We start from the raw sequence: 24,834 nt of genomic DNA, 5'->3' as shown, positions 1-24,834 counted from the left end.
ATGGATGACAATGTCAAATGTATGCATTATATTCCCTTTAAAGCTTTGTATATAGTGATTTATATATATATATATGTACTGACATATACTGCTGGAAACCTCTAATGCTGAGCTTTCTTATTTTCTCCTCCAAGGTGTCCAATTCACTTTTCACTCCTTCCACCTGGAGGATCATCATGACTACCTTCTGATAACAGAAAACGGCAGTTTTGCCCAGCCACTGGCTCGGCTCACCGGCTCAGAGAAGCCTGCAGCAGTTAACGCCGGTCTGTATGGGAACTTCAAGGCCCAGCTACGCTTCATTTCTGACTTCTCCATATCGCTGCAGGGATTCAACATCTCCTTCTCTGGTATGAAGGCCTGTGAGGCGTCTGTCAGTAGGAGGCAGGGAGGGGGTAGAGACAGTATGAGTGGGGAACGTTTTAAAAGAGGAATGGAGGAGGAATTGTGTGGGGGAGGCTGGAGGGAGGAGTGAGGACACTGAAAATGTGGTGGGTGGAGTAAGGTAGAAAGTGAAAGACAGTGACAGTCAGAGAGAGATAGACAGCTCATTCAATGATGAGATCAAAAGTGCTAAGCCTCTCTCTAAAGCGCGCATAAAGTAACATGTGAGGAGTGATTTGTCGGTCAGAATGGGAGAAGGATTAAGGAAGACCGTGCCTTGAGCTGCGCCGATCAGAGTGCTGATAATTAAGAGACAGCGAGGTCATGCAGGTAGAGGGTGCCTGACCGTGATGGGAATGATCATCAAAGCAAGCCATGTGGGTCAGTATCCTCAGGTCTGAGGAGACAGAGGAGAAGGAGGGGGAGTGTATAGAAATAATGGGCCTCCCATGCAGAAACCAAGGAGCGGAGAAATAGAGAGGTCGAGATGCGAGACTACCGTGTGGGGTAGAGAGAGGAGATGAGACAGATGGTGATGCTGAGTGAGCAGGGTTGATGAAGAGGACGGGGGGAGGGAGAGAGAGAAAAAGTGAGAGACATAGAGAGATAGCAAAATAGAAAAAAGTGAGGGAGAGAAAGGGTCTGCTTCGTGAGCATTCTGGCTAAATGTTTGCCTGCTGTTTGTTGAAGTGAAGCATAACTTATGCAGCTATGAATATTCATGAAATTGAGTTTGGGAGCGTGTGTGTATTTGTGTGTGTGTGTGTGTGTGTGTGTGTGTGTGTGTGTGTGTGTGTGTGTCCTTGCACACTCTGTAATTAGCATCTATAGATCCCCTGATTAGAATTCATTTTTTTAAACATTTCATGACCTTTGTTGACAATTTGCCAATGTTGTCAGGCCATCATCCTACAGTAGGGTGGTAGTGTAACATTTTGCTGTGCTAAAATCAATAGGCCTACACAGTCGTGCATGCTGCCAAATACCGATCGTGAGAAGAATGCTGCAGCGAATACGACCTTCCTGTTGCATCTACACCTTAAATGATAAAACCATCGACTTCACAAGTATTATAATATTTGCACGCAGGGTGGCCCAGTTTTTAGACAGCCCATCCTTCTTCCAGACATCCTAGGTTGAAGCTTTTGGCATGCATCCCATCCTGATGAAGTGTCCTTGAGCAAGACAGTTAAATCCTCATAGGCTACAGTATTTCTTTTCTATGTTGGGAAGTGCACTTAAGTTCCTTGAAGAGAGCAACAGTTTGAGAGCAAGTTTTCCTATGCGTAGTTTATTAATATCAAGCATATCATAACAAGAGAATACTAGAAATACATTTTTCTTGCATTTTCATTTGTTGCAACTGATTTTTTTGGTTTCCAGAGTATGATCTTGAGCCCTGCCAGGACCCTGGAACGCCCAGTTTCGGCTGGCACACAGGCTCCAGATTTGGAATCGGTGACTCGCTGTCATTCTACTGCAACACTGGCTATCGTCTACAGGGGGCAAGGGAGATTGTATGCTTGGGAGGTGGCCGCCGCATGTGGAGTGCCCCTCTGCCAAGGTGTGTGGGTACGTTGTCAGCAGCTTTTCTTCTGTTTTCTATCCTGCTCGTGTATTTATATTGCAAGATTACATGATTAGCCAGTGTCAGGTTTTAAATGTATTTAGCACAGGTATATACTTTTTTATTGCACATTAAAGTACATTTACCTAAATAGAATACAATTAAAGCTCAGACCTGTGATTAATAGTGTTGTGAGAGGCTTCGTTCAATCAAGCCTCGGAGATCTCTTTTCCATTAAAGGGCGCTCCAAGGGCAGATAGGCCAGAGAGAGGAGTTTGCAATGATTTTTCCCACCTAGAGAAACTCAATTACATTACATATACCAATTAGCTAACTCTAGAGATACTGTGCTGTCTTTTTATAGTAAAGGCATTGTGTCATTTAAACTGGTCTCATCACACCCTGTAATGAAGTGTTAAACATGTTGCAAAACCCTGTCTCCGGCTCATCAGTTTAGCTCTGAGTTAGAAAAGAACTGCTATGATGATATAAATGTTGCATGTTATAAGTGCTGGAAACAATAGCAACAATGTTTATGTAATGTGGAGCTTGTAGCGACTCCTTTTTAATTGGTATTGACTTTTAAAGCGTGCATGCTCGTCTTTTAAAGGAAAACAAATACAGATTTTATCATGCATTGCTTGCTTTACAGATAGCATGCGAGGAAATGCCAGTATGGATTACATTGCTATTCCTGCCATTTTCAAGTCTTTTATTTGTTTTTGACTTGTTGATTCAGAACAGTTTTGTTTGAAAAGCAATTGTCTACCCAGTTGTATTGTCATGGTGCATGAATGCCAGTGTCATAAATCTTAGAAATGAAGACAGTAAAGTTTTTACACCAAACGTTTAATAGTGTGCTCAATGTATCAGAGCCAGCTGATAATGACTATTATGATACTAAAGCAAAAAGAGAGAGATGGACACTTGAATCACTGATTGTTATCATCCAAATCAGCTATTTCAATTGTCCCTTCATCTGTTTGGTGGTAATGTAGCAGTTACATAAAGTCTGTTCATTTTAGTGTATTTATTCAGTAGATGCAGTTTTCGCAGTGCCTGTTGTTGTGTGACTGATTATGTTTATTGTCTCTGTGTTTGTGTTCTTGCAGCTGAGTGTGGATCAACAGTCTCCAACAATGAGGGAGTTCTTTTGTCACCAAACTATCCGATGAACTATGACAACAGCCACGAGTGCGTGTACAGCATTCAGGTCCAAACAGGCAAAGGCATCAACATCACTGCCAGCAACTTTCAACTCGCACCAGGTGACATCCTCAAGGTAAAGACGCAACATAAATGCTCCTCTCTGTTGAATATATACAGTAAAAATAATAGTACTAATAAACAGAGGACTTGTGATAGGAACTAAATCAAATCATTTTGTTTCTTTTGAAGACAAAACACATGTTTAAATATTAGACACCCCCTGGGGCTTTTCATCGTGCACAACATGGGAAAACAGAAAAGGGATTTTGTGAAAAGCACCAGACAGGATGCAGAATTGTTTTGGCTAAGAAGTCAGAGCAAAGGTCAAACAGCAGCAGCACCACAATCATCCCTTTGGGAAGGAAGGGATTCATTTCTTTGCTCAAGGGCATTTTAACAATTCTGGTAAGCATCACAGATGTGATGCAAATGACTATGTAGTCCCCACTTCACAGCTGGAGCACTCTTTCTGGGATGCAGATGTCTTGTCGAATGCTCTAATTAGCATAGCATTGTACACTACTATCTGTGCTTCTAGTAATGGCGTTATGGAGACAGTAATCTGTTATATTTAGTCATTTTGTGAACATCTGAAATGCGGGAAGAAATGTTTAGAGTTGTAAACTGACTGGAATAAAATGAAAAACAGAACAACACAGCAAGTGCCCAAGTAGTATTTCAAAGGAAGAGCTTGTTATTTCATACATGTCAATCAGGAAAGATTAGGAGCACTGCTGGAAATTCTTATTTGCAATTTTAAAAGGGTGCTGTTTCAACAAATATCTTCCATTAGGTGTGTGGAAAAAAATAAATGAAAGAACAAGTAAAGATTAAAAATTAATTGATGTGTTGCAAACATCAACAAAACAATGCGCAACTGCTTTTAAACTCTAATTGCACTATATTGCTGTAATACTGAAGAACATTAACTAATAGGTTAATAATTGCTGTTCGCTCTTAACATTTGATTAAATAAAAAGAATATCATAAATTAGAAAGAACATTAACCCTCCACATCTCCAAAAGAGCCTTTATTATGAATCCCACCATCTGCCTTGTTTATTCACCACTACACATATACAGTACCCAATCAATGGGAAGAATTATAGTCATTCAATCCAATTTTCCTCTCATTCCCATTTAGGACATTGGTTTTTCAATAAAGGTACCACATAAAACAAATGATATATGGTATCAATAGCTTCTTTTTAATTGTGTCTGCCATTGTTCAGTATTAATATTTAATTTTGTATCATTCTGCTTTGATTGGGGTAGTTCATCCTCAATAAGCAGCAAAACTCCCCTCACAATGTTCTTTCTGTCTCTCTGATCAGGTGTATGATGGTAAAGATGGTACAGCCCCACTCCTTAGCTCGTACACAGGCACATCAATGCAAGGTCTGTCCCTTACAAGCACGTCCAACTATCTGTGGCTTGAATTCTACTCTGACCAGGAGGGAACGGCAGCAGGGTTCCAGCTCATATACCATAGTAAGTCACATTTCATTTCTCTGAGGGAGGAGGGCCCTAAAGCTTTTCCAAATGAGTGAATTTAGCCTCATTTCCAGAACCAGGCTTTTCAAGTAGCAGAATTTAAAAGAAATTTTTAATTGACCCTCACCCTGCTTCACTGTGTCTTTCACTGTCAGGGTATCCATTAAACACAGCATGGTGTTCCTGCTCCATTCCTGCAGGAAATGAGCTTTTCTTTTTTTTTACTCTCTTTTTTCTCCCTCTGCTTCTCCCTCTGTGTGAATTCCTTTTTCCTCTTTTCCTACTTTTCCCTGGTGCTCCACTCCTGCAATTAGCATCCATGCCTGCCTAACTGTACCTTGTTAAAACAGGTGAATCACAGTTGGGATTGTTTGAAATTGCTGTGCGTTTGCAATGTGTTTGTGCATGTACTGTATATAGTGTGTGCCTCTACATACAGTATGTGTGCACATGTGTGTGTGTGTGTGTGTGTGTGTATAGAAAGTCTGGGTCATTGCTGTAAGTAGGCCAGTAATAGATGGGTTTTGTTTCTCCTCCTAATTGGCTTGCTGACTGTGTATTGTTGCTAACTGTTCCTAATGTATTACTGTGACGAGAGAAGGCTTTTTTGGTGACTCTGCATTTTGCAGTCCAATTTAAAGTGTTTTTGTGTTTCACCTGCACTTGAGCTCTTTGAATTCTTTTTGTCTTCCAGTGCCTTTTCTAAGGTAGAATTCAACATAGTGAGAATGGCAACAGGCAGAGTGCTATTTTAACTTGAATAGTATGAAAGCAAAACAAGTTTTTAGCTAACTTGCAGGTACTGCACCTATACTGGCAATTTGAAGTCTGTGATAATTAGCTTACACCAAGCTAATAATCCAGGTTTGCCAGGTTTGAACAGCTACACTATAATTCAAATAAAATAACAGTTTTATCAAAGACTGCAGTCTAGCATTGCTTATGAACTGTGAGAGGTTTTGATGGTTATACCATGTAAGGTGTACTCATTTATAACAACTAAATAATCAGCATCTTAATGCAAGTACAATTAGTTCAGAAGAAATTATGCTGTCTTTTGAGCTACATAATTACCCATAATTAAGTATTATATAATTACATTTCATATCTAATTTTTCTAGGGTTGTGCGCAACGTAAATTGCAGAATGCAACCTAACACCCTTTATCCATCTCAAAGTGCTGTCTTTACTAGGTATTTTCAACTAGAATGAATAGCCCTTTTCATCAGAAAGTATTGACTGATGTGTGAATAGCAAGAGGGCAGGAGGAAGGTGGGATATGGGCAACTTAAATCTTATCTGAACATGAAATCTGATCATGTTTTCATGACGCTTCTAACAAAAGTGCTGAGGTAATTTTGTAAGTGTGAGCGGTAACTGCTGGAGATTTATGCTGGGCATGACACTTGTAATACTACCATAACATCTGGTGTGGGCATGGACCTTGCTGTGAGAAGAGACCGTAAATCAGCACTGCTGGGTTTATGTGCGGCCACTGTTGCTGCACAGCAGAACACTTACATTTAGTACCTAAAAAAGAGGAATGCATATAAAGGCCATGGTCAAGTTCAAACGTGGTAAGACTTATTGCAGCATTTTCTTGTTTGTGCCTTGTTTATTTTATTTACTTTGTAATACCCCAACATGTTACGAGTGACTGGGCCATTTCTCAATCGTGGTAAATGTCCACACTCAATTGAACATTTAATTGTGAACATCTAATTGTGCTCTCTGTCCAAAAGGAATCTTTTACTGCCAAGTGATATAATGGGACTGTAAGCCTGGCCCTCATCTGTACTCAACCGGAAATTAATTCTCAAACCTCAATCAATACCACTTTACTATACAAATAAATGGGAATATGGTGCTGGTTTACAGAATGGCTGCTATCCAGTGGACTTAAATGCTGAGTTTCTGTGTACTCATGGTCTCAAAAATATGTTATTCTTCAATCCATATCCTTCATTTATACCCTCTCCGTCTTCTCCTGTGCCTCTCAATTTTACTCATCCAGGTTTTGAGCTATCCCACTGTGATGATCCAGGTGTGCCACAGTTTGGCTTCAAAGTCAGTGACCAGGGTCACTTTGCTGGGAGTGCCATCACGTACGGCTGCGATCAAGGTTACACCCTGCACGGCAGTGGCATACTCAAGTGCATGACTGGGGAGAGAAGGGCATGGGACAACCACCTCCCATCATGTATAGGTAATCCTTTCTCCCTGTGTCTATCTGCAGTCTCATTTTTTGGTCCTAGCAATTCTGTCTTCCAGTCTCTGTCTGTCTCTCTGTCCACCTCTCTCTCTCCTTCTGTAGGAGCTTATATTATTATTCAGGCCAGGCACACTGTCAACATTGCTCAGCTAGGTGTTAATCCTAAGGATTTATTCCTACATGATTTCTGCTTAATTGAACTATGTTGAAAGAAAATACGCTGCTTGTTATTTTGTAAGAGAATACAAACAGCTCTGATGTTTTATTGTGAATCATCGATCTCTCTGTGTGTTCTTGATGTAAAATTAGCTGCATAGTGAAGCAATTTGAATCGCCGTTGAGCTTTCACTGTGTTGCTCTGATTCTGTTTCATTCATGGGCTGTGTAATTTAGATGCCTTAATCCTCAAGCCATTGATCAGCTTTTTTTCAAGAAGTAAAAGCTTGATTATCCAAATATTCATATCACATTAAGTCTTGCACATGATGTACAGTCTAAGCTGTACTTTCATATTCAGAACATGCTGAGACAGAGAGACAGGGAAATGATAAAGCTATTACCTGCATACTGCTGGAGTCTGGAAGGTGTTGTGGAGCAGTGTCTGTTTCCTGACGCCTAGCAGTGATGGATTAGGGTAAAAAATGATTTACAAATTCCGGACGTGTGCAGAATTGCACTTTAAATGTCACTGCCTTTTTCAATGAAACACGAATTTGTTCCTTTTTTCGGTTAAAGGGCTTTGGTCTGGCATTGTGGCATGTTTAACATGATCAGAAAAACAAAAAACAAAACAAAATCTAATCAGTCAGTCTATTGATTAACTTTTTATTGGTGTTGCATCACTGAATGGCCTGTATGAGCTTTGTATCTGTTAGTTGGCTCCTGTCAAGGACTTTTACATTTGCCTGGTGTTATGATAATGATTATAGCATACCACTGTGGCAATCTAATGCAATTTTCTTATTAATTAAGTGCCGTTTGTTCTGTAATATAGGTAGCAATATGATAACCAGGGGAGAGACAACATCGATGGGATGATACGATATTCCTTCAGTCATTACCATTCGTAGCAGTGTCCTCCCTGAAGTGCAAGGCTCAGCCTATACTGTGTATTCTCTGGACACAGTCTTTTTACAGTTAATTAATGGCATCATTAGCAGATATACAAAACACGTTTTGCATCCCTGAGTATCTCTGGCCAGGCAGGAAGTCTTTGTTGCAGTCCCATTAGCTGTTAGCAGAAAACGAAATATGTACATTTTCAGCAGTGCTTAAACTGTTGCTCATTAGTCCTCATTGTAGACTCTAAGCTCCGATGAACTTGGACCCAGACAGTCTTTCTTCTGTATTTGCTTTCATGCAGATTTTATTGTACAGCATGTGTCCACATTTCTTATTGTGTGTGTTAGCATTTTGGAGGTTTTCATGATTTTTTTGTTAATGTGTGTGTGTGTGTGTGTGTGTGTGTGTGTGTGTGTGTGTGTGTGTGTGTGTGTGTGTGTGTGTGTGTGTGTGTGTGTGTGTGTGTGTGTGTGTGTGTGTGTGCATGCATGCAGCTGAGTGTGGTGGCAGTTTCAAGGGTGAATCTACAGGCCGTATCCTTTCTCCTGGGTATCCCTTCCCCTACGACAACAACCTGAGGTGCACCTGGACAATTGAAGTCAACTCTGGCAACATAGTCAGGTAACTCCAGTGGACAATGCATGATCATACAATATATGCATATTTATGCAAATATTTTATATCCAGTATGAAAAATTGTACACTATTGTCTTTGTATATCTCTGAGCCATTTATAAGATTTTAGAGTATCATTATAATTTTCAATATCATAATTAAAATGTGTAGTCATTTATCAAAATATGCAAATTGTATTGAGCATCATTACTCATGAACTATGGTGTAGAGGAAAAAACATAGTCTTTAAATTATTAACTCTATAAAGAAACTAATATGAAAGGAATAACTTAAAATGAACAAAGGCAAGTATGATACCCAATGGATAAGCATGATAATAGTAAAGGGAATTTGATTGACGTTATCTAGAGACTAGTTTATACACAAGGAAATTGCCCAGAACTGAACTGATAGGAGTTGATTTAAATGTATCTGAAATTCTTCATTACTTGACCTGACTTCAGAAGACTGAAAAATAAAAACATCCCAAAGATGTTCTTATGACATGTTATAAAAGTTCAGTTTCAATTCCAAACATAAAAATTCCTCCTATCAAGAGCCCAACAGCCTGCAGCAGCTCCATTAACAATGATTGGGAGAAAGACTTTGTAGACACTATGACAGCACTCAGGGGAATTTTCTCGGGACATGGAAACATTTCTTTTTGTTTGAGAGCTCCGAGTATTATTGTGAAATAAAACCCATTTGGGCTTAGCCGTCGAAGTAAACATGGAATGATTTTATAAAGTCAGCCATGCGTTCTTTGTTAAAAGAGCTGCTCGAGGCCTTGATGAAATTGCAGATAAGTCCTTGCTCTTGCATTTATAACTTTGGTAGAAATGGATTAATGACACCAAATCTGAACTGAATTACCCAAAAGTATGCGGACACTGTTTCTAGATACATCAGGCCTTCTCAGGACCGGCTGTTTGAGTTGTATACGGGACGCAAAATTATGCAATTTAACAAAACCATTGTTGATTAACTCACTAAAGCTGAATACATCTCACTTTCTCTGATCATATTTTAATAAATTGTTTTGACTTGAACTGACTGAACTGAACAAAAGCCAAAGTAACAGGCTTACGTGCTTACCTCTCCCAGTCTCCAGTTTCTTGCATTCGACACAGAAGCGTCCCATGATATCCTGAAGGTGTGGGACGGGCCTCCTGAGAATGAAATGTCACTGAAGGAGGTTAGCGGCTCGCTGCTGCCTGAGGGAATCCACTCCACTCTCAACATAGTCACCATTCAGTTTGAGACTGACTTTTACATCACCAAGTCTGGCTTTGCCATCGACTTCTCCAGTGAGTATTTTCTGCCAAGGCGATGATATTCTTTACAAAGTTCTATATACTGTAGTTGTCTTGCTTGAACGTCAGGTTGATTACTCCGAAAAATTTCAAATATGTCAAAATTGTATACTGTCTGTTAATTGAATGTGTTGCAACAAATTTGACGAACTATTAATTAAATATCATATAAAGTTATCAAACTGCCTCTTAATGTGGTGTAGATTGTCAATCATTGAAGGTGTGTGTGTCTATAAGAAGTATATAGATATAAAAAGCATATACCATGTTGACTTCAGTTTCAGCATCTCTTCATGTCATGTGGATCTCTCAGTATTTTCTGCAATCATTAACCATGTTTTGATGAGCAGTGAAAGTCGAAGGTATTTCACAGTCCACTGCTGACAGTCTCCTGTGCAACGTGTGCTGGAGACTGCAGTCTACATTTTTCTACTGATGAATAGTTTTAAAATGAAGCACCTGACTTGAGTACAGCAGTTTCATACAACTCATGGAATGCCATGTATGAGGACTTTGTAAATATTTCCATTTTCTTTAGTACAATGGCATGACACAGTAATGTATAAATCAATTACATGGGATATTCCCTGCATGTGTTTGAAGTGGGAATCAATTTTGGAGTTGCATACTCCTCTAAAAGATCATCTTTGCCTCAGGCTAGTGGTTTTCACAACCAAAATAATGATTCACATTTTTCCTCTGAGTGATGGATGACGTATAATGGCAGTCTCGTAGGACTTTCCCTTTCAGGACTTTCCCTTATCAATTAAATGACAAAACACCACTGAAAAATATAGTTGTATTGGTAGTTTTGACTGGTTGTGATTGAGGAAATGTCTTTCATAGCTGCAAAATAGAATAGCCAAATGTTGAATGTGGGCGTGTCAAGTGATACTTCTGCAGACCTTCTTCACTGACAATAAGTGAGAATGATTCATGCATAGCTTTTTGAAGAAGAATTCTCTGGATAGAGTTACACTCATAGCCATCATTGCGTGTGTAAAATTTATGTTAAGTGTCTCTTTGTTACCGTGTGGATTATTTTAATGGATTGTCAGAGATATGAAATCATAATGACCGCTTTTGTTTTTACCATACAAATGTTATCATATCACGTCATATGCAATATAATCAACATTCTTTATTGATGTATGTTTGCTGGATGGATTTTGATTTCGAAAAAGCAACAATAGCACAAAACTGCAATAAAAGTAACTGTGTTAAGTTTGTCAATAAAGTCTGGCAAGATGGGAATAATTCAAGAATCAGATTTTACCAGATCATTCTTGTAGCTTAGGGCTGCTGCACAGCTGTGGTTTAGGAAAACAGATTTCAGCAGATATCAGTAAACAATCTTGTCTGCTGTGTAACAGTTTGAGCTACAGTTTCTGCTTGACAGCTGTGTACCATATGATATGAAACTTTTGGTGTGATGTGTTTATGTGTTCTCTCCTGCCCTCATTTGATTTACTGCACATTCCATGCATGTGTACATTTACTATGTATGTGTATTTCACGTGTGTGTGTGTGTGTGTGTGTGCCCTTCAGGTTCTCTTGCAACAGCCTGCAGAGATCCAGGTATTCCCATGAATGGCAGTCGTAACGGGGAAGGGCGGGAGCCTGGTGACTCGGTGACCTTCTCTTGTGATCCGGGATATGAATTGCAGGGGGAGAGCAGAATCACCTGCATCCAAGTGGAAAATAGATACTACTGGCAACCAAGCCCTCCAAGCTGCATTGGTGAGAGAGAGAGAGATAGATAGTGTAAATTAGAGAGAGAAGGTGGGGTGTGTGGAAGAGATAAAGAGAGGTATATGGATTGAGGGAGAGAGGGAAAGAAGGAGGGAAGTGTAGGGGATCAGAGTGAAAGAGAGATGGTGAGAGGAGGAGGGAGCAAGGGAGTTTTTCTATTAACGGGCTGCAGCAGAGACTATAATTCTCTCTCACTGATGTCTTAAAAATGTGTAGGATAAACAAGACTCTTCAGATATGTCTGAGTTGTTACCAGCTCTTATGTGGACAAATCCACTTCTGTAGCTAGTCAAAGACTGAGCACTTTACAGCCTCCTAACACATTGTCTTATTAGAGCTTAACAGCTAATTACTTAACAATGCAATTAGAAATAATTACACTAAGTAGGTCCAAAGAAACGTAGATTTTCTTGAGTAGCTGCCAACTGGTCTAAGGTTTTTTATTTTTTTCCTGGCCAGAAAAGAGCAAGGCTTTAGTAGGTCTAACAATGAAATTACAGGATCACACAACTCAGCATAATTTAATGTCACATGAAAGAGGTCCTTATGGGTGAAAACCTGATGAAAATGTCAGCTGTCCTTATACCCTTATAACACTTATAAGTGTTACCACACCAAGTACAGGCAATCAGCGTGTTACTGACACTTCTTCAAAGTGAAACCGCTGCTAGTTTATCAAACTCAGATGACAAGTAAAAACTTTTTGTGAAGCTTTAGGATTTATGCACACAAAAAAGAGTCCCTTGACATGCTGAGTCACTAAGAAAATGTCATTAAAAAATCACAGAAATATAAGCTGCTTCATGTCTGCTTCATCTTTGCAGTCCCAATGAGATCTCTAGGAGTCAAGTAGCAATAATAGTGGAAAACATTATTAAGGTAATGTCATAACGGAGGGATACATTTCACCAAGATTTTCACCATCTGTGGAATTTTTGGGCGTTTAAAGAATAACTGGAAAAACTGAAATCCATTTTGAGAAGCAGAGATTCATAGTTTTGCTTTAATAATTTATATTTGGAAAGTTTATTATGAATATATTGAATTTTATGCCTACCTGAAATAACTTGGCATACAAGTACCTACACATTATTATACATATTTGTGTGTGTGTGTGTGTGTGTGTGTGTGTGTGTGTGTGTGTGTGTGTGTGTTTAGCTGACCCAGTGAACACTTTAAAATACTTAAACACTCTAACCACAGGCAAATGTCTGAGAAACAGCAGTTATTATTACAGTTGTAATGTTGTAGTCCTTCTCATGTCCATGCTTTTAACCTGATGTCACTGTTGTACCTCAGTACCTGATTGTTGCTGCTGATAGAGGTTGACAAAGGTTATTGATTCTGATGCAGTTGTATATATTGGCCTATAATTGCTCTCTTTTTTTGCACAGTAGTCATTAAGGAAATTCAGCTCAGCTAAATCTTAGGTTTAGGTAGGTCAGGGACTTTGAAAGTATTTCAGTGTGCATCTTTCTCACCTATCTCTTTCTTTTTTCTATTTCTATTCTCAAGCTCCTTGTGGAGGGAATGTGACTGGATCTTCAGGGTTCATCCTCTCTCCAAACTACCCACACCCTTACCCACACAGCAAAGACTGTGACTGGCTTATTGCTGTGCACTCTGACTATGTCATTTCCTTGGCTTTCATCAGGTAATGTGAGCTGCTGTAACATACGCTTTATTTAATGGGCATAGATTTGGGAAATGGGACATGTCCTTACCAATGTCAAAGTGTTGCTGAATTGTCCCTATCAATAGTTTTACCAACTAGAACCATCTTGCCAATTTAACTCCACATAATGTTAACACCGAGACCTCTGCAGAATTGCCAGGTTGGTGTGTTCTCTATAAAAAGTGTGTTATTATGATAAAGAGTGAAAAGACAGATAGGGATACTCGATTACCTAGCAACCCTCAGTTTCAAACTGTGTTACGCACTGTCAGCTACAGTAGCTGCAGCCCAACAGCAGCAGCAGTAGTGAAGTCTGTGAACGATGGAGAATCTGATGCGACAGGTATTTATAGTTTAAACCTCACAGAATTGAAAATGATTTCATTGGACAAAAACCAACATCAGCGCTTGGTGCCAGTTTGTGATCGTCGCTCAGACATGTCATTTAATTAAACAACTCAATTACTGTGGGTGAAAATGCCTCATAAAGCAAATTCAGTTCTTTCTTTAAAGAGGGAGTGTCACTGACAGCTGAGCTTAACTAATAAAGCCCTGTATTTAATCCAAACATTAATCTTGTTTTAAATTATTGGGAGGGATATTAACTATTTAATTTCTCCCTTTTCAAAGAGTGGATCAGGAGCAGAGTTATTATTGCAGATGTGTCATTAAGACATGAACATTATTTATAAGGTAAATTGGCCACTGTTTATACAGTTGATTGTGACTGTCAGGCATCATTTTATTATGAAAATCATATTAGCAGCAGCCTGGACAGCGCAGGGACACACAGACAGGTGAGTTGCTGCCTCTCAGGTGAGTTGTGGTGTGAAGCTGTGAGACAGACAGACAGACAGACAGACAGACAGACAGACAGGCAGGCAGGCAAGTACACATACTGTAGGCAACCTTAAAAAAAATGTCCTTAACAACGTTAAAACCATATTCTATGCCCTTGCTTTGTTTTGTTGCTTTTGCTGAGTACATAATGCAAAAATAAATTAATGAATGTGTGGTAACAGGACATTTCCCATTTCTTTCATTTGGTTGGTGGCATACTTTGCATTTTTAAATGCAGGATTATAAAACACTCTTTATATGTGTGGATGAAAGTTATTAAAAAAGAACTAATACAAAAGAAAATCCAAGAATTTAAGGTTTCTGAACGTGGCTCAGAATTCTTTTTTAAACAGGAGCCATTGAAAAAACAGTGCTGTCTCTTAAGTACATGGTCCAGTAGCTTACAAGATGAAGCTTTTCCTCAACCTGCAGTATGTTTGTAACTTAGCTGCAACAGAATGGAGTCAGTTCTCAGTGGATGCACTGTGGCTCAGGTTGTGTCATGGCATTGCTTGCTTTCTGTGGTGGAACCAGCTATAACATTATAGTATTGAGCAAAGTTGGCCATGTGTGTTAAGCATAGCACCAAAGTTTGAGTCCAGCTGTGTTGGGAGATAGCGAAAAGGCTGCAGTATTTCTACAAATGCCTTGAAGGCAGGTACTGCTGCCTCTTTGCTGAACTGTGGTGAAATAAGATTTCTGTATGAATACTGTACATTGCAGGAAGAGTTGAGTGATATGAGTGCAGCTCATTCCATATGCTGAATGATATTCAGACCGTTAGCTTTACATTATTAATTGCAGTTCAAGCATGTAGCAGCATGACTGGCAAAGCAATAAAGGCCTGAGGCCAGTCTTGATTGCTGAGTGTTTTTTTTTAGTTTCAAGAAGGGTTAAAGAAAGAGCACTTACTCTTTCTGCACTCCCACCCACTTTGTTGTTTCTCGAGGTGAAGGAGAGGAATTCACCATGTTTTTTTTTTTTCAACTTTGTCCTTCAAAACAAACATCTAATAGAGTTAGCACAATGCCGCTTTCTCTCCTGGGATTGCCAAATGAAAGGATGGAGTTATGATTTTAAATTGGAGTTGCCTTGATCCAACTCAAATGCAATTATCTCCAAGCTATTTACATTTTTGTCATAAACCACGCTCATTATTTTGAAAACAAATGCTCCTCTCTCTCTCACTGCGGCATGTGATTTGATATACAGCGCTACGATATGAAACGATCTTTTCACACTGCATTGCCATTGCCGTCTGGGAAGATTTTGTGCCACCGCAGTGTCACAACAATTTAATCTCTTTTCACCTCTTGGGGGAGATATCTTTTTTTATCTTTTTGTCTGGAGATGCAAAACAAATCACTTGGCATGACTCACTTCTAGCACTGCGGTGCACACTCATTTTGAAACCCTAATGCATTCTAAATCTCTCATACAATCTGTAAAATCTGGTGGTTAAGACTTGGCAAAATAATAACTGTTTTATCCCTCATTTGTCTATTTCTTTCACTCGCCACAGCTTCAGCATTGAGCCCAACTATGATTTCTTGTACATCTATGATGGGCCAGACAGCAGCACTCATCTGATTGGCAGTTTTCAAGACAGTAAACTTCCTGAGAAGATTGAGAGCACTTCCAACTTCATGTACTTGGCATTTCGAAGCGACGGCTCTGTAAGCTACACCGGCTTTCATTTGGAATACAAAGGTAATCTAAATGCCTGTGCATGTGGGATTCTTTCAACATTTTCACTGAATATGTTTATGTAATACAGCAAGGGATTTAGTTATATATACTGTATATATAAGCAAATTTGATTATAACCTCTTTGAAGTATGCTTGGTGCACATCTACTCTTCTAATGTTGATGCTAGCTGTGAGAATAGCCTCCAATTCACCCTTGTCCATTTCTACCATGTTTATCTCTGCTGATAAGACTTTCTGATAATCAGTCAATATTTACATCTCAGTCTGTTCAATTTTGAAAATCTCTTATTTTGACAGTTGTCACAGTTCTAAAATCTTTGTTCTTTGATTGACAGCAAAACTGCGGGAGGCATGTTTTGATCCTGGGAATGTGATGAACGGCACCAGAATGGGCGCCGACTACAAGCTGGGATCTATGGTGACATTTCATTGTGAGGCTGGATACCTGCTGCAGGGTTACTCCACTCTGACATGTGTCATGGGCAACAGCAAGAGACCAGAGTGGGACAGAGCTAAACCAAGCTGTCAAGGTAAGAGTCAACATTTCTGTAATAACAGAAGGCCTGAGTTGTAAAGAATTGCACTCCAGCTGCTTGGTCAATATTTGATACGATGTGACCAGGGCTGTGCTGTGCAAAAATGAACTGTGTGAACTCTTGCAGAATGCAAGGAAGGCGAACTCAGAGGAGAGAATTCTGTGTTATCAATGCACAACACTTAAATCACTAAGTCATCCATTGTCAGTTTTCAGGTGTCTATACCGTGGCTGCAAATAAAATGAAAAACCTGCGTTGGCTGCGTAGCGAACAGTAGTTCAGCACAAGTGAAACAGCTATGAGTTATGTCAGAAATGTCACTGTGTGATGTATGAACCATTTAGTGTCTCTCACTTGGTGGGGCCGTTAAAAAAAAGAACAGAAAGGATGTCAGGATGAAATACCATCAAAACGACACTATGTCTTGAATGGATGTCCATTTCCTCTTTGCTTTTTGACATCATGTTAATTACATTAGTTCATACAAATCTGAGAAGCTTTCCTTTTCTTCATGCATCTTTAAACCTCTAGATATTTTTACATGTGCTTTGTTTTCTTGACTTTTGCGTTTTCTTGATGTATCTTCATATCACTAGCCCACTGTTGGGTTTGTCTCAAGATGAGTAATCTGATAATGCCTTGTTGTAGTGTTACTAAGATGTGTCTAAATTACAACCTTCAGTTCCTTTTCATCTCAACACTGTAATATTAACTGAATACAAATGATTGGAGAGGAAAATCTTTGTTAATACATTCATGATATGCAACCTTTATGGTAGGGCAAAAGTAAATAACCTAATTAACTGAAATGTAAAGGCTTCAGTATGTGATTACAGTATATATACTCTACCTGGTCTGCAAAATCAGTTTATTAATTGAGACAACTTGAAAAATAGTAATTTTCATTCTTGTTAGTTGTTATTTTTACAGTTTTACAATTAAATAAAATATTGCAAAGACAATAAGACCCCTATAATGAATTGTTTGTTATTCTACAGTGGATCAAAGTGTCAAAGACAGAAGTGAGAAACAATGTGAGAAGATTTAAGATAACCAGGGCTCCTCCCTTCAGTAGCTTGGGACCATTTTAAATGTTCCTTAAAGTATTTAATCTGTCATAGCTGAATTAAAATTCAGCTCTCCTTTTCAGCAGTGGGGAATAGGTGCACCCTCTCCCACTTCAGGGACCAGTTCATTACTTTTACAGTTGGCACCTGTCTTAACTTCACTGAACAGCCCTGAGGTTATGTGCTTTACTAAAGAGCCCATCAGCAACTATCCATTTAGTATTTTCACTTTGAGACTAAATTTGAACTGATGCCATAACAGACTAAAGGCTAAATCTACCTGATTCAGCTGCTCCAATATACAGCTTGCTCCTGGTCTTTTACATTATTTAGCAATTGATGTTATATCCCAAACAAGTAAAACAAAAAGTCAGTCATTGCAAAACAGACTCATACCAATTGAACTATTTGTTGTTGAATGCTTTGTTGGATAGCCACAATCACACTTCAACTAAAAAAATCAAATATAATATACTGTATACGAAAGATGTGAATTTCAGAGTAAGGATAAATTACCGGAGTCAGAGCAATTCATTACAACAATACATCATATTACAAATGATCTTGTCAGAAATAAATAAAGAAATATCATAAAATATCATCAGATATATCTTTAATATTTTTTCTGTCTGATAGTCTGCATCAAGCTCAAAACCCCAGCAGTGGTGAGGCTTTAATCATAACTGTGATCAGTCAGTTTTTCTTTTTTTCACCTTTCCATTGAATCTACTCTATCTACATTTTAGCATCTCAAACATTGACCCCTTTAGTACATTACATTTGTACTGTTGTGCTGTGATGGTTCCATTAGCTCCCGTGATCGTCTACTGTAAATGAAGTGGACTGCAGGGCAGGTTCAATATCATTCAAATGTAATCCATTTAAAATCTAAAAAAACAGCTGCCTTTATGTTTGTAATGATACAGCATTCTCAGGTGTCTAAGGGCACATATGTTGTATGATCATTTTGTTGGTGTTTGGATTTTGAAGATAATCTGAGCTGTCTTAAAATTAATACAATGACATCTTCAATAGCAAACTGTTCACTAATACCTCCACTTTTTTCTTTTTCTTCCTACCCATCAGTCTATTACAGTTCATAAAATGATGGTTTTTCATTGTGCCAACTTCTTCTTAGCTCTACACTCACCTGTCAGCATGGATCCATTAAAGCTTATCTTGAGAATCCCTTTCTTTCCTTAGAGCTGTTCTCACCTACTCAAGATTGACAGTACAGTGTGCCATTCCTCCCGCTAACAATATTCTCCAATTCCTCAACCACCACAGCACTATGTCTCCCATTCTGTATGACAAATCAGCTTGAATCAGAGTCCCTGTTGCTGTCTTCACATATATTTGATTATATCCCTCTTGCTACTCCAACAACCAAACATGGATGAATTGCTGATCCATCTTTCTACATTAGTGCCACCGCTCACTTTTGTTCATCTTCTCCTGTGCACAGCAGTGACATGTGGAGGGGCTTCAGAGCAGCTGGTTACAGCATCCCTGCGACAAATGAGCGTGTTTGTTTACAGTTGAGGATCCCATACCTGATGGCTTGTCCGTAAGGTCTGATGCGACTGCATTAGAGGACCTCTTGGCAAATTAGGAACATCATTAAAAGCTTAAAGGCAAAATGAGTAGGATTTGTCAGTAGTGGTTTGTAAACACAACATTTAAAATTAGCCCTGTCCTCTAATGGTCAACACACACCAGAAATGCTACATTGCAGTGCAGCGCTATGTCCCTATGTTTTTATAAAGTCCCGACCTCACATAATGCATGCCGTTATTGGTTGGGGGCTACACATCCACTGCCCAAAAGGTTGCAGCCCAGAAACCAATCCAGAATACAGATAGTAAGAAAATACAGGCAGAGGTCGGGGTCTCTGCAGATACATACACCCCAACAACACATTTCAGTTAGGTTATAAGTGATGATTGAGATGGATTATTTTTGTATGAGTCCATATACTGTCACTTATTCTTCCTTTTAGCGAAGACTCAATGCAGGTGCAGGATGGACCACAGCTTATATTAATGAACCAGCTGCCAATTCAACCTCTGCCAACTTTATGGAGATGGTGCTAGTAAAAGTTTGTGAGATACAAATATGCAAATATATGATTTTTGTTTGAAGGTAATAGTTTTGGAGGACAGCTGTTGGATTCCTCCCACTCTTCATTTAGCAGCACAAACTCCATGGCTTGAACTTTTTATTAGTTGTTAAAATTACAACAATTTCATCCACTTTTTAAAATACAAATCTAGCCACTTTATAATGAGAGAAACTAGACTTCCTTACTGAAAGCCTTCTGCAGCTGAAGTTGCTTGTGAGTCTCTCAAAACACGCTGCTGAGAAAAATGGCCTGATTAAAGTTGCAGGTGTGTGGAACTTTTATGATTGTGTGTTTTATTGATTGATGGTGGTTTTATATATTTTGAAGGCCAAAAATACTTTTTCTTTGCCAGTTGTTTCCCTGTTGGGTTTTAACTGCGTAAAAACAAGTCCGGCTTCCTTTTCTTTCTGTTTACAGGTTACTTTCCCTTTAGAAATGTCCCCAAAGTGTCTCTCAAATGTCAAATGATTTTGGTATGCTGGCCAAAATTATATTTGTCAGCAGCTGAAAGTTCAAAGGTGGCTTTTCATCTCGTTTTGTGATATGAACTGCTTACCTGTGCACCAGTAGAATGAATTCGCTGATTGTATCTTATTGCCTCATTTCCCCAGGTACTGTAAAGCTGGTTGTTTCACATTTGTAAATTGTGCTTCTCTGTTTCTTTCCTTCTTATCCCCACAGCTCCCTGCGGAGGTCACTTCACAGGTTCAGAGGGAACTGTGCTGTCCCCAAACTACCCACATAATTACACCAAAGGCCAGAGCTGTGTCTATGACATCTTTGTCCCGGGTGACTTTGGTAAGCATTTCAAACATTATTTCCAGTGAGTTGTGAAAAGTCTTTTTCAGTTCCTTCTTATATGTAGGGCTGGTTTCCAAAAATATTTTTTACTTCAAATCTATAGCAGGAGGATGCTGGTTTTGTGCATAAGTTAATAGATAGAGAATAATGTGTAGTTGTAAGTGAAGGGCTTACTCTCAAAGCTGGTCATAGGTAACAGAATATTATATATGCATACATTGTGTTGATGCTTTTCAGTGTTTTGTAGGTTTGAGCAGGTATGTTTGATGGTTACAGCCATTGAAACTCAGCTTACTGTAAATACATGTATGTGTGCTGCTGGATTGATATTCAATCTACACATTCTTTACATTCATATCTTACAACTGAATCAGCCAATGGTTACACAAGTGAACTTAGTGAAGGCTACTGTTATGATTTATGCTTTCTATACCAACACTGCTACACCTTTTGTTGCTGCTCCCCATTTTGATGTGTGAGTTGAAACACTACTTGAAGAATGCCAGTGTTTTGGACTGTAGCAAGAGGCATGAAAGCAGAATAGGTTTGGGCTGAAGTAAAATTGATTGTGTTGAAATGAAAAATTCTCTGTATTGTAGGTAAAAGAGAGGAAGGTCAAGCTTGGGAGTGCCGTGGGAAGTAGATAGAGCTAGCAAATTCACAGGTCTCAGTTTATCCAAGCGCCTCTGTATATACATAATTCAGCAAAGATCGCTCGAAGACCTTGATGCGCCTCTTCTCAATATTCGATGTTGGTCATAAAGAGCTGCTGAAATCGTAGGCAGAGGTTTTTTATTCAGCAAAGCCCCTTGCTTATGAAACACAGATTAATCCCCTGTGTGATGATCCAGCCCGACAGTTTACATCCTCTGTTGCCATCTCCCACTGCTCATAGAGTCCAGGAATCCGCAGGTTTTTTTTTCCTATAAATATTGCATAAAAATGCTGCCTTTGCTTAAACTGTCTGCAAAAGCTTAATGGACTGTGGAAGTCTCCAAGCAACATTCCCACCTGGGCCTGTGGATTTATTCCAGGGAGTGCAGACACAGAGGCTATTGAAAAGTCCCACTGATGATGAACAAGATTGCTGTGGTGTGGCTTGAGGGTAATATATTCCGAGTAGTAGTCTAACAAAGCAACTGGGATTCACAGCTTGGGTAGAGCAAATTGAAAATGTTGGAACTACAACACTCTAGCTATTATGTAACAGGAAATTCTAAATTTCCTAAATAAATAAACCATGTGCCTTTCTTTTTACTAGTAATATTTGAATCTTTCATATGGAGGCTCAAGCCAGAACACTACATGTCCTTAAACCAATATAACATCCTTATTAGTGTAAAACAAGCTGTCTACATTTTTTTACTATAAGGACAATCAACACAACTGATCTCATTTGCATATGCAGGCTTTTAGCAAACCAAACACTGACTCATAACACAGTATACACTATGCTGCAATTGAGTTACCATGCTTACATCATTTATTATGTGTTTATTTTAACTTAACATTAAAAAAATATCCAAGCATTATATACTGTATTAAATCCAGAATTTTAGTCTTAATCTTCTGATTAAACTGTATATTGAGAAATGATTTTTCCCAGATGAAGCTTGGCAGCTCAGTCTAGCCTATAGGCAGTGTGATAGCAGAGATCACATTTCAGTGTATAGTATACAGGTAATTGAAATTTATAAGCACCTGGGGTACAGTTTCAAACACGTGTCTTAGTGTATCCCAAGTATGACTGATGATTCCATAAAGCCTTGGAGACATCATGTCAGCCTGGTTGAACCTGCAGGGAAAGGTCAGTTGGAAATATCATCTCTTGACTCTGGCCCAATGACCTGAGAGTTTTAAACCTGGGGGGAGGGTTTGCAGTATTATGTGGATGTATGTTTTTTGCTGTCAAGGTGTAGTTGTAAGGGTTTAGACAGACCTTGGTATACATGTATGTATGTATTGTAAAATGGCTCTGAATAATTGAAGTATGTTACAAGCACACTGTGTTACATCTCAGAAAAGAATTGGAAGCAGTACATTTAGAATTAATTAAACCATGTGCTCTTCATAATTACTATGATAATATTATAATAAACTTAGTGCCAGTACAGTGCCTGAGATTATGTTTGACTAATGCTTGCCAGATTGGCAAGCAGCCATCAGCTGTTGAATCCCAGAATGAACACTATGTTTGAATGGTTCAGAATCTTAAAATGGTTTTCACTAAAGGTGAGCGATTCAGCGTCACTGATAATGCAAAGTAAAAATGTACAATGATAAATAGATGTTTCTCAAATTTGATTGCATATTTACAAGGCAGCCTCATGAATGTTGGGGGTACATTACGATACAGAAAATCATTATGTCCTATATAGTAAGACTGAGAAGATCTGTACTAGTCTAGTCTTTGACAGATGAAAGCTATATCTGACCTGAAAATGGTGGAAACACTGCAAGACTGGAAAGTGTTGGACAGATTTGAACAAATAATGAATAATGAACATCACAATGTGCAATGTCATGTTCCCAGGTCTACCATCAATTTCAGCTTTGCCATTTGTGATAGAATGTCAGTTAGGAAGTCATTTAGTTTTGGTTATTTTTACATTTGGTTCTGTTGTAGCTTGTGCACATAACTCAAGCAGTGATGGTACCACAGTGGAAGGGTAAAGAAATTTGACAGCAGTACAAGCTTTTTCTTGGATAGAAGATTCTACGCACATACTGTAGTTGACAGGGCAACTTGACAGCTGGTACGGTCGAGCCGTGCAGTGCAAATCATCACCATATGCAAGACTTAGATTGTCTTTTTTTTTTTAGATGTTTACATACATACATACATACATACATACATACCTGTACATACAGTATAGGACCAATGCTGATGTCATAATGAGCCAGATTTCATTTTCTTTGTCTTGTCTTCTGCTGCTGGTTTGCCAAAAAGCATAGTTTTTCACAGTGTGTTTGGAGATTCTTTGACAGGTTGAAAGGAAGCTTAAAAAGTATGGGACTTGTTTATACATGTGTTGGATGTTGGCAAATATTTTGTTTACCGGTATAATAGTACAGTTTGTATAGATTTACTGTATTCTACCCAAGCTGTCATTGTTTCTGTCTGAATAACAAAACAAATAGTGTGGATATGTACATACCTCCCTGTGTGTGTTTTCATTTGGACCTTTGCCATGCGTCCTTTTGCACCTGATGCTTATATGTATAATGCATGCACATAATATACATGCATCCATAACATTTAAATGCACCACATTGCAATACAGTACAATTCTGCCTGAAGCATCACCTCAATCATACAACTCATTATGTGTCTTTTTACAAGTCCTACATGACAGTATATTTAAAATGTGCTTTCCTCTTGCCCGGTTTTAGATTTAGATGTGCATACATGTTAGCATATTCATTTATGTACTGTATCCCAGTTGTTGACCATAAAAATGATAATAAAGAAAGATCTGGCAGCAGACACCAGTGCTTAAAACACAATGTGAGCAAAGTCAGTAAAAATGTTTTACATTCATTTGTGAGCCATCATTTTTAGGTACCTCAGTAGTCATTCAGCTCTGTGCAAAGCGTATTTTACTTCTCACCATTCAGATGTCATTAAGGTACAATGTGCATCTGTCTTGCCCTTTAATGTTTAATTATTCTGTCAGAAATAATGGTTGTAGTCATATTTCAAACAATCTCTGTTTCTTCTTTAACGAGATGAATTATTCATGGCACTCAACCTTTGCCTTGGGCGCTGCTTGTAAACATACAGACATACACTGCCCCACAGGAATTCACTGTTGTTTACACAAGTTCAGTAGCTGGTTGGTGTATAACTTATTTTGGTTGTATACTTCCAGCAGGTAATAGTATTATGTAAGAACAAGGAAATTAATGTGCAATATATTTTGACAAAACTAAAAACCCACATGTCCAGGGCATACAAGAAAAATAAAATAAATAAAACAACTGGATTTATACTTTGATAAACTTTTCAGAACTATTCTTCAAGGAAAATTGATTTTTTTTTTCAGTCTAAGTTTTAATAGTTCGTATTTAGCCTCGAGGATTTGTTTGCTCCGTGCCGTCTCCTTTGTGAATGTGATTTTTATTTTTTTATTATTATTTTTTTTTTGAAAAGCAAAATGTGCTCTTTTTTTGGTTTGGTTTTACTTGGAAAATGGATGAACTATTCCCATTGGGATGTACAAGCCCACATCTACATTCATTTCAAAGATCATTTACTTTATAGAGATCTTTTTTAAAATAAACTCTGCATCTGAAGATCTTTTTAAAAGCCAGAGTATTGTCAGAGTACATATACATGTCTGAAATTGAAAAGTGAGGCTTATAATTCTGCTTATGCGTTCTTGTAACTTATAGCAATAGTATTATACCCATATACCTCTAACACCATAATGTGGTGTAAACTTTGCAAAAGTTGTATTTCATCCTACGGTAGT

General features: G+C 38.5%; 1 protein-coding gene across 1 annotated transcript in view; it reads left to right on the top strand.

Annotated features, from left to right (window-relative positions):
- LOC128367032 (CUB and sushi domain-containing protein 3-like) overlaps positions 1-24,834 on the top strand; it is a 213,590-nt gene that overhangs the window by 82,514 nt on the left and 106,242 nt on the right. The window contains exons 20-31 of the mRNA XM_053327824.1: positions 135-350; positions 1,768-1,956; positions 3,064-3,233; positions 4,495-4,651; positions 6,669-6,860; positions 8,423-8,549; positions 9,648-9,850; positions 11,405-11,596; positions 13,124-13,262; positions 15,646-15,833; positions 16,169-16,363; positions 20,240-20,356. Of these exons, the coding sequence (XP_053183799.1) occupies positions 135-350; positions 1,768-1,956; positions 3,064-3,233; positions 4,495-4,651; positions 6,669-6,860; positions 8,423-8,549; positions 9,648-9,850; positions 11,405-11,596; positions 13,124-13,262; positions 15,646-15,833; positions 16,169-16,363; positions 20,240-20,356 (2,085 nt within the window). The remainder of the gene's footprint in view (positions 1-134; positions 351-1,767; positions 1,957-3,063; positions 3,234-4,494; positions 4,652-6,668; positions 6,861-8,422; positions 8,550-9,647; positions 9,851-11,404; positions 11,597-13,123; positions 13,263-15,645; positions 15,834-16,168; positions 16,364-20,239; positions 20,357-24,834) is intronic.

Source organism: Scomber japonicus, chromosome 10 (assembly GCF_027409825.1).
Source record: "Scomber japonicus isolate fScoJap1 chromosome 10, fScoJap1.pri, whole genome shotgun sequence".
Lineage (NCBI taxonomy): Eukaryota > Metazoa > Chordata > Actinopteri > Scombriformes > Scombridae > Scomber > Scomber japonicus.
This window is presented reverse-complemented; position numbering and strand designations above follow the sequence as displayed.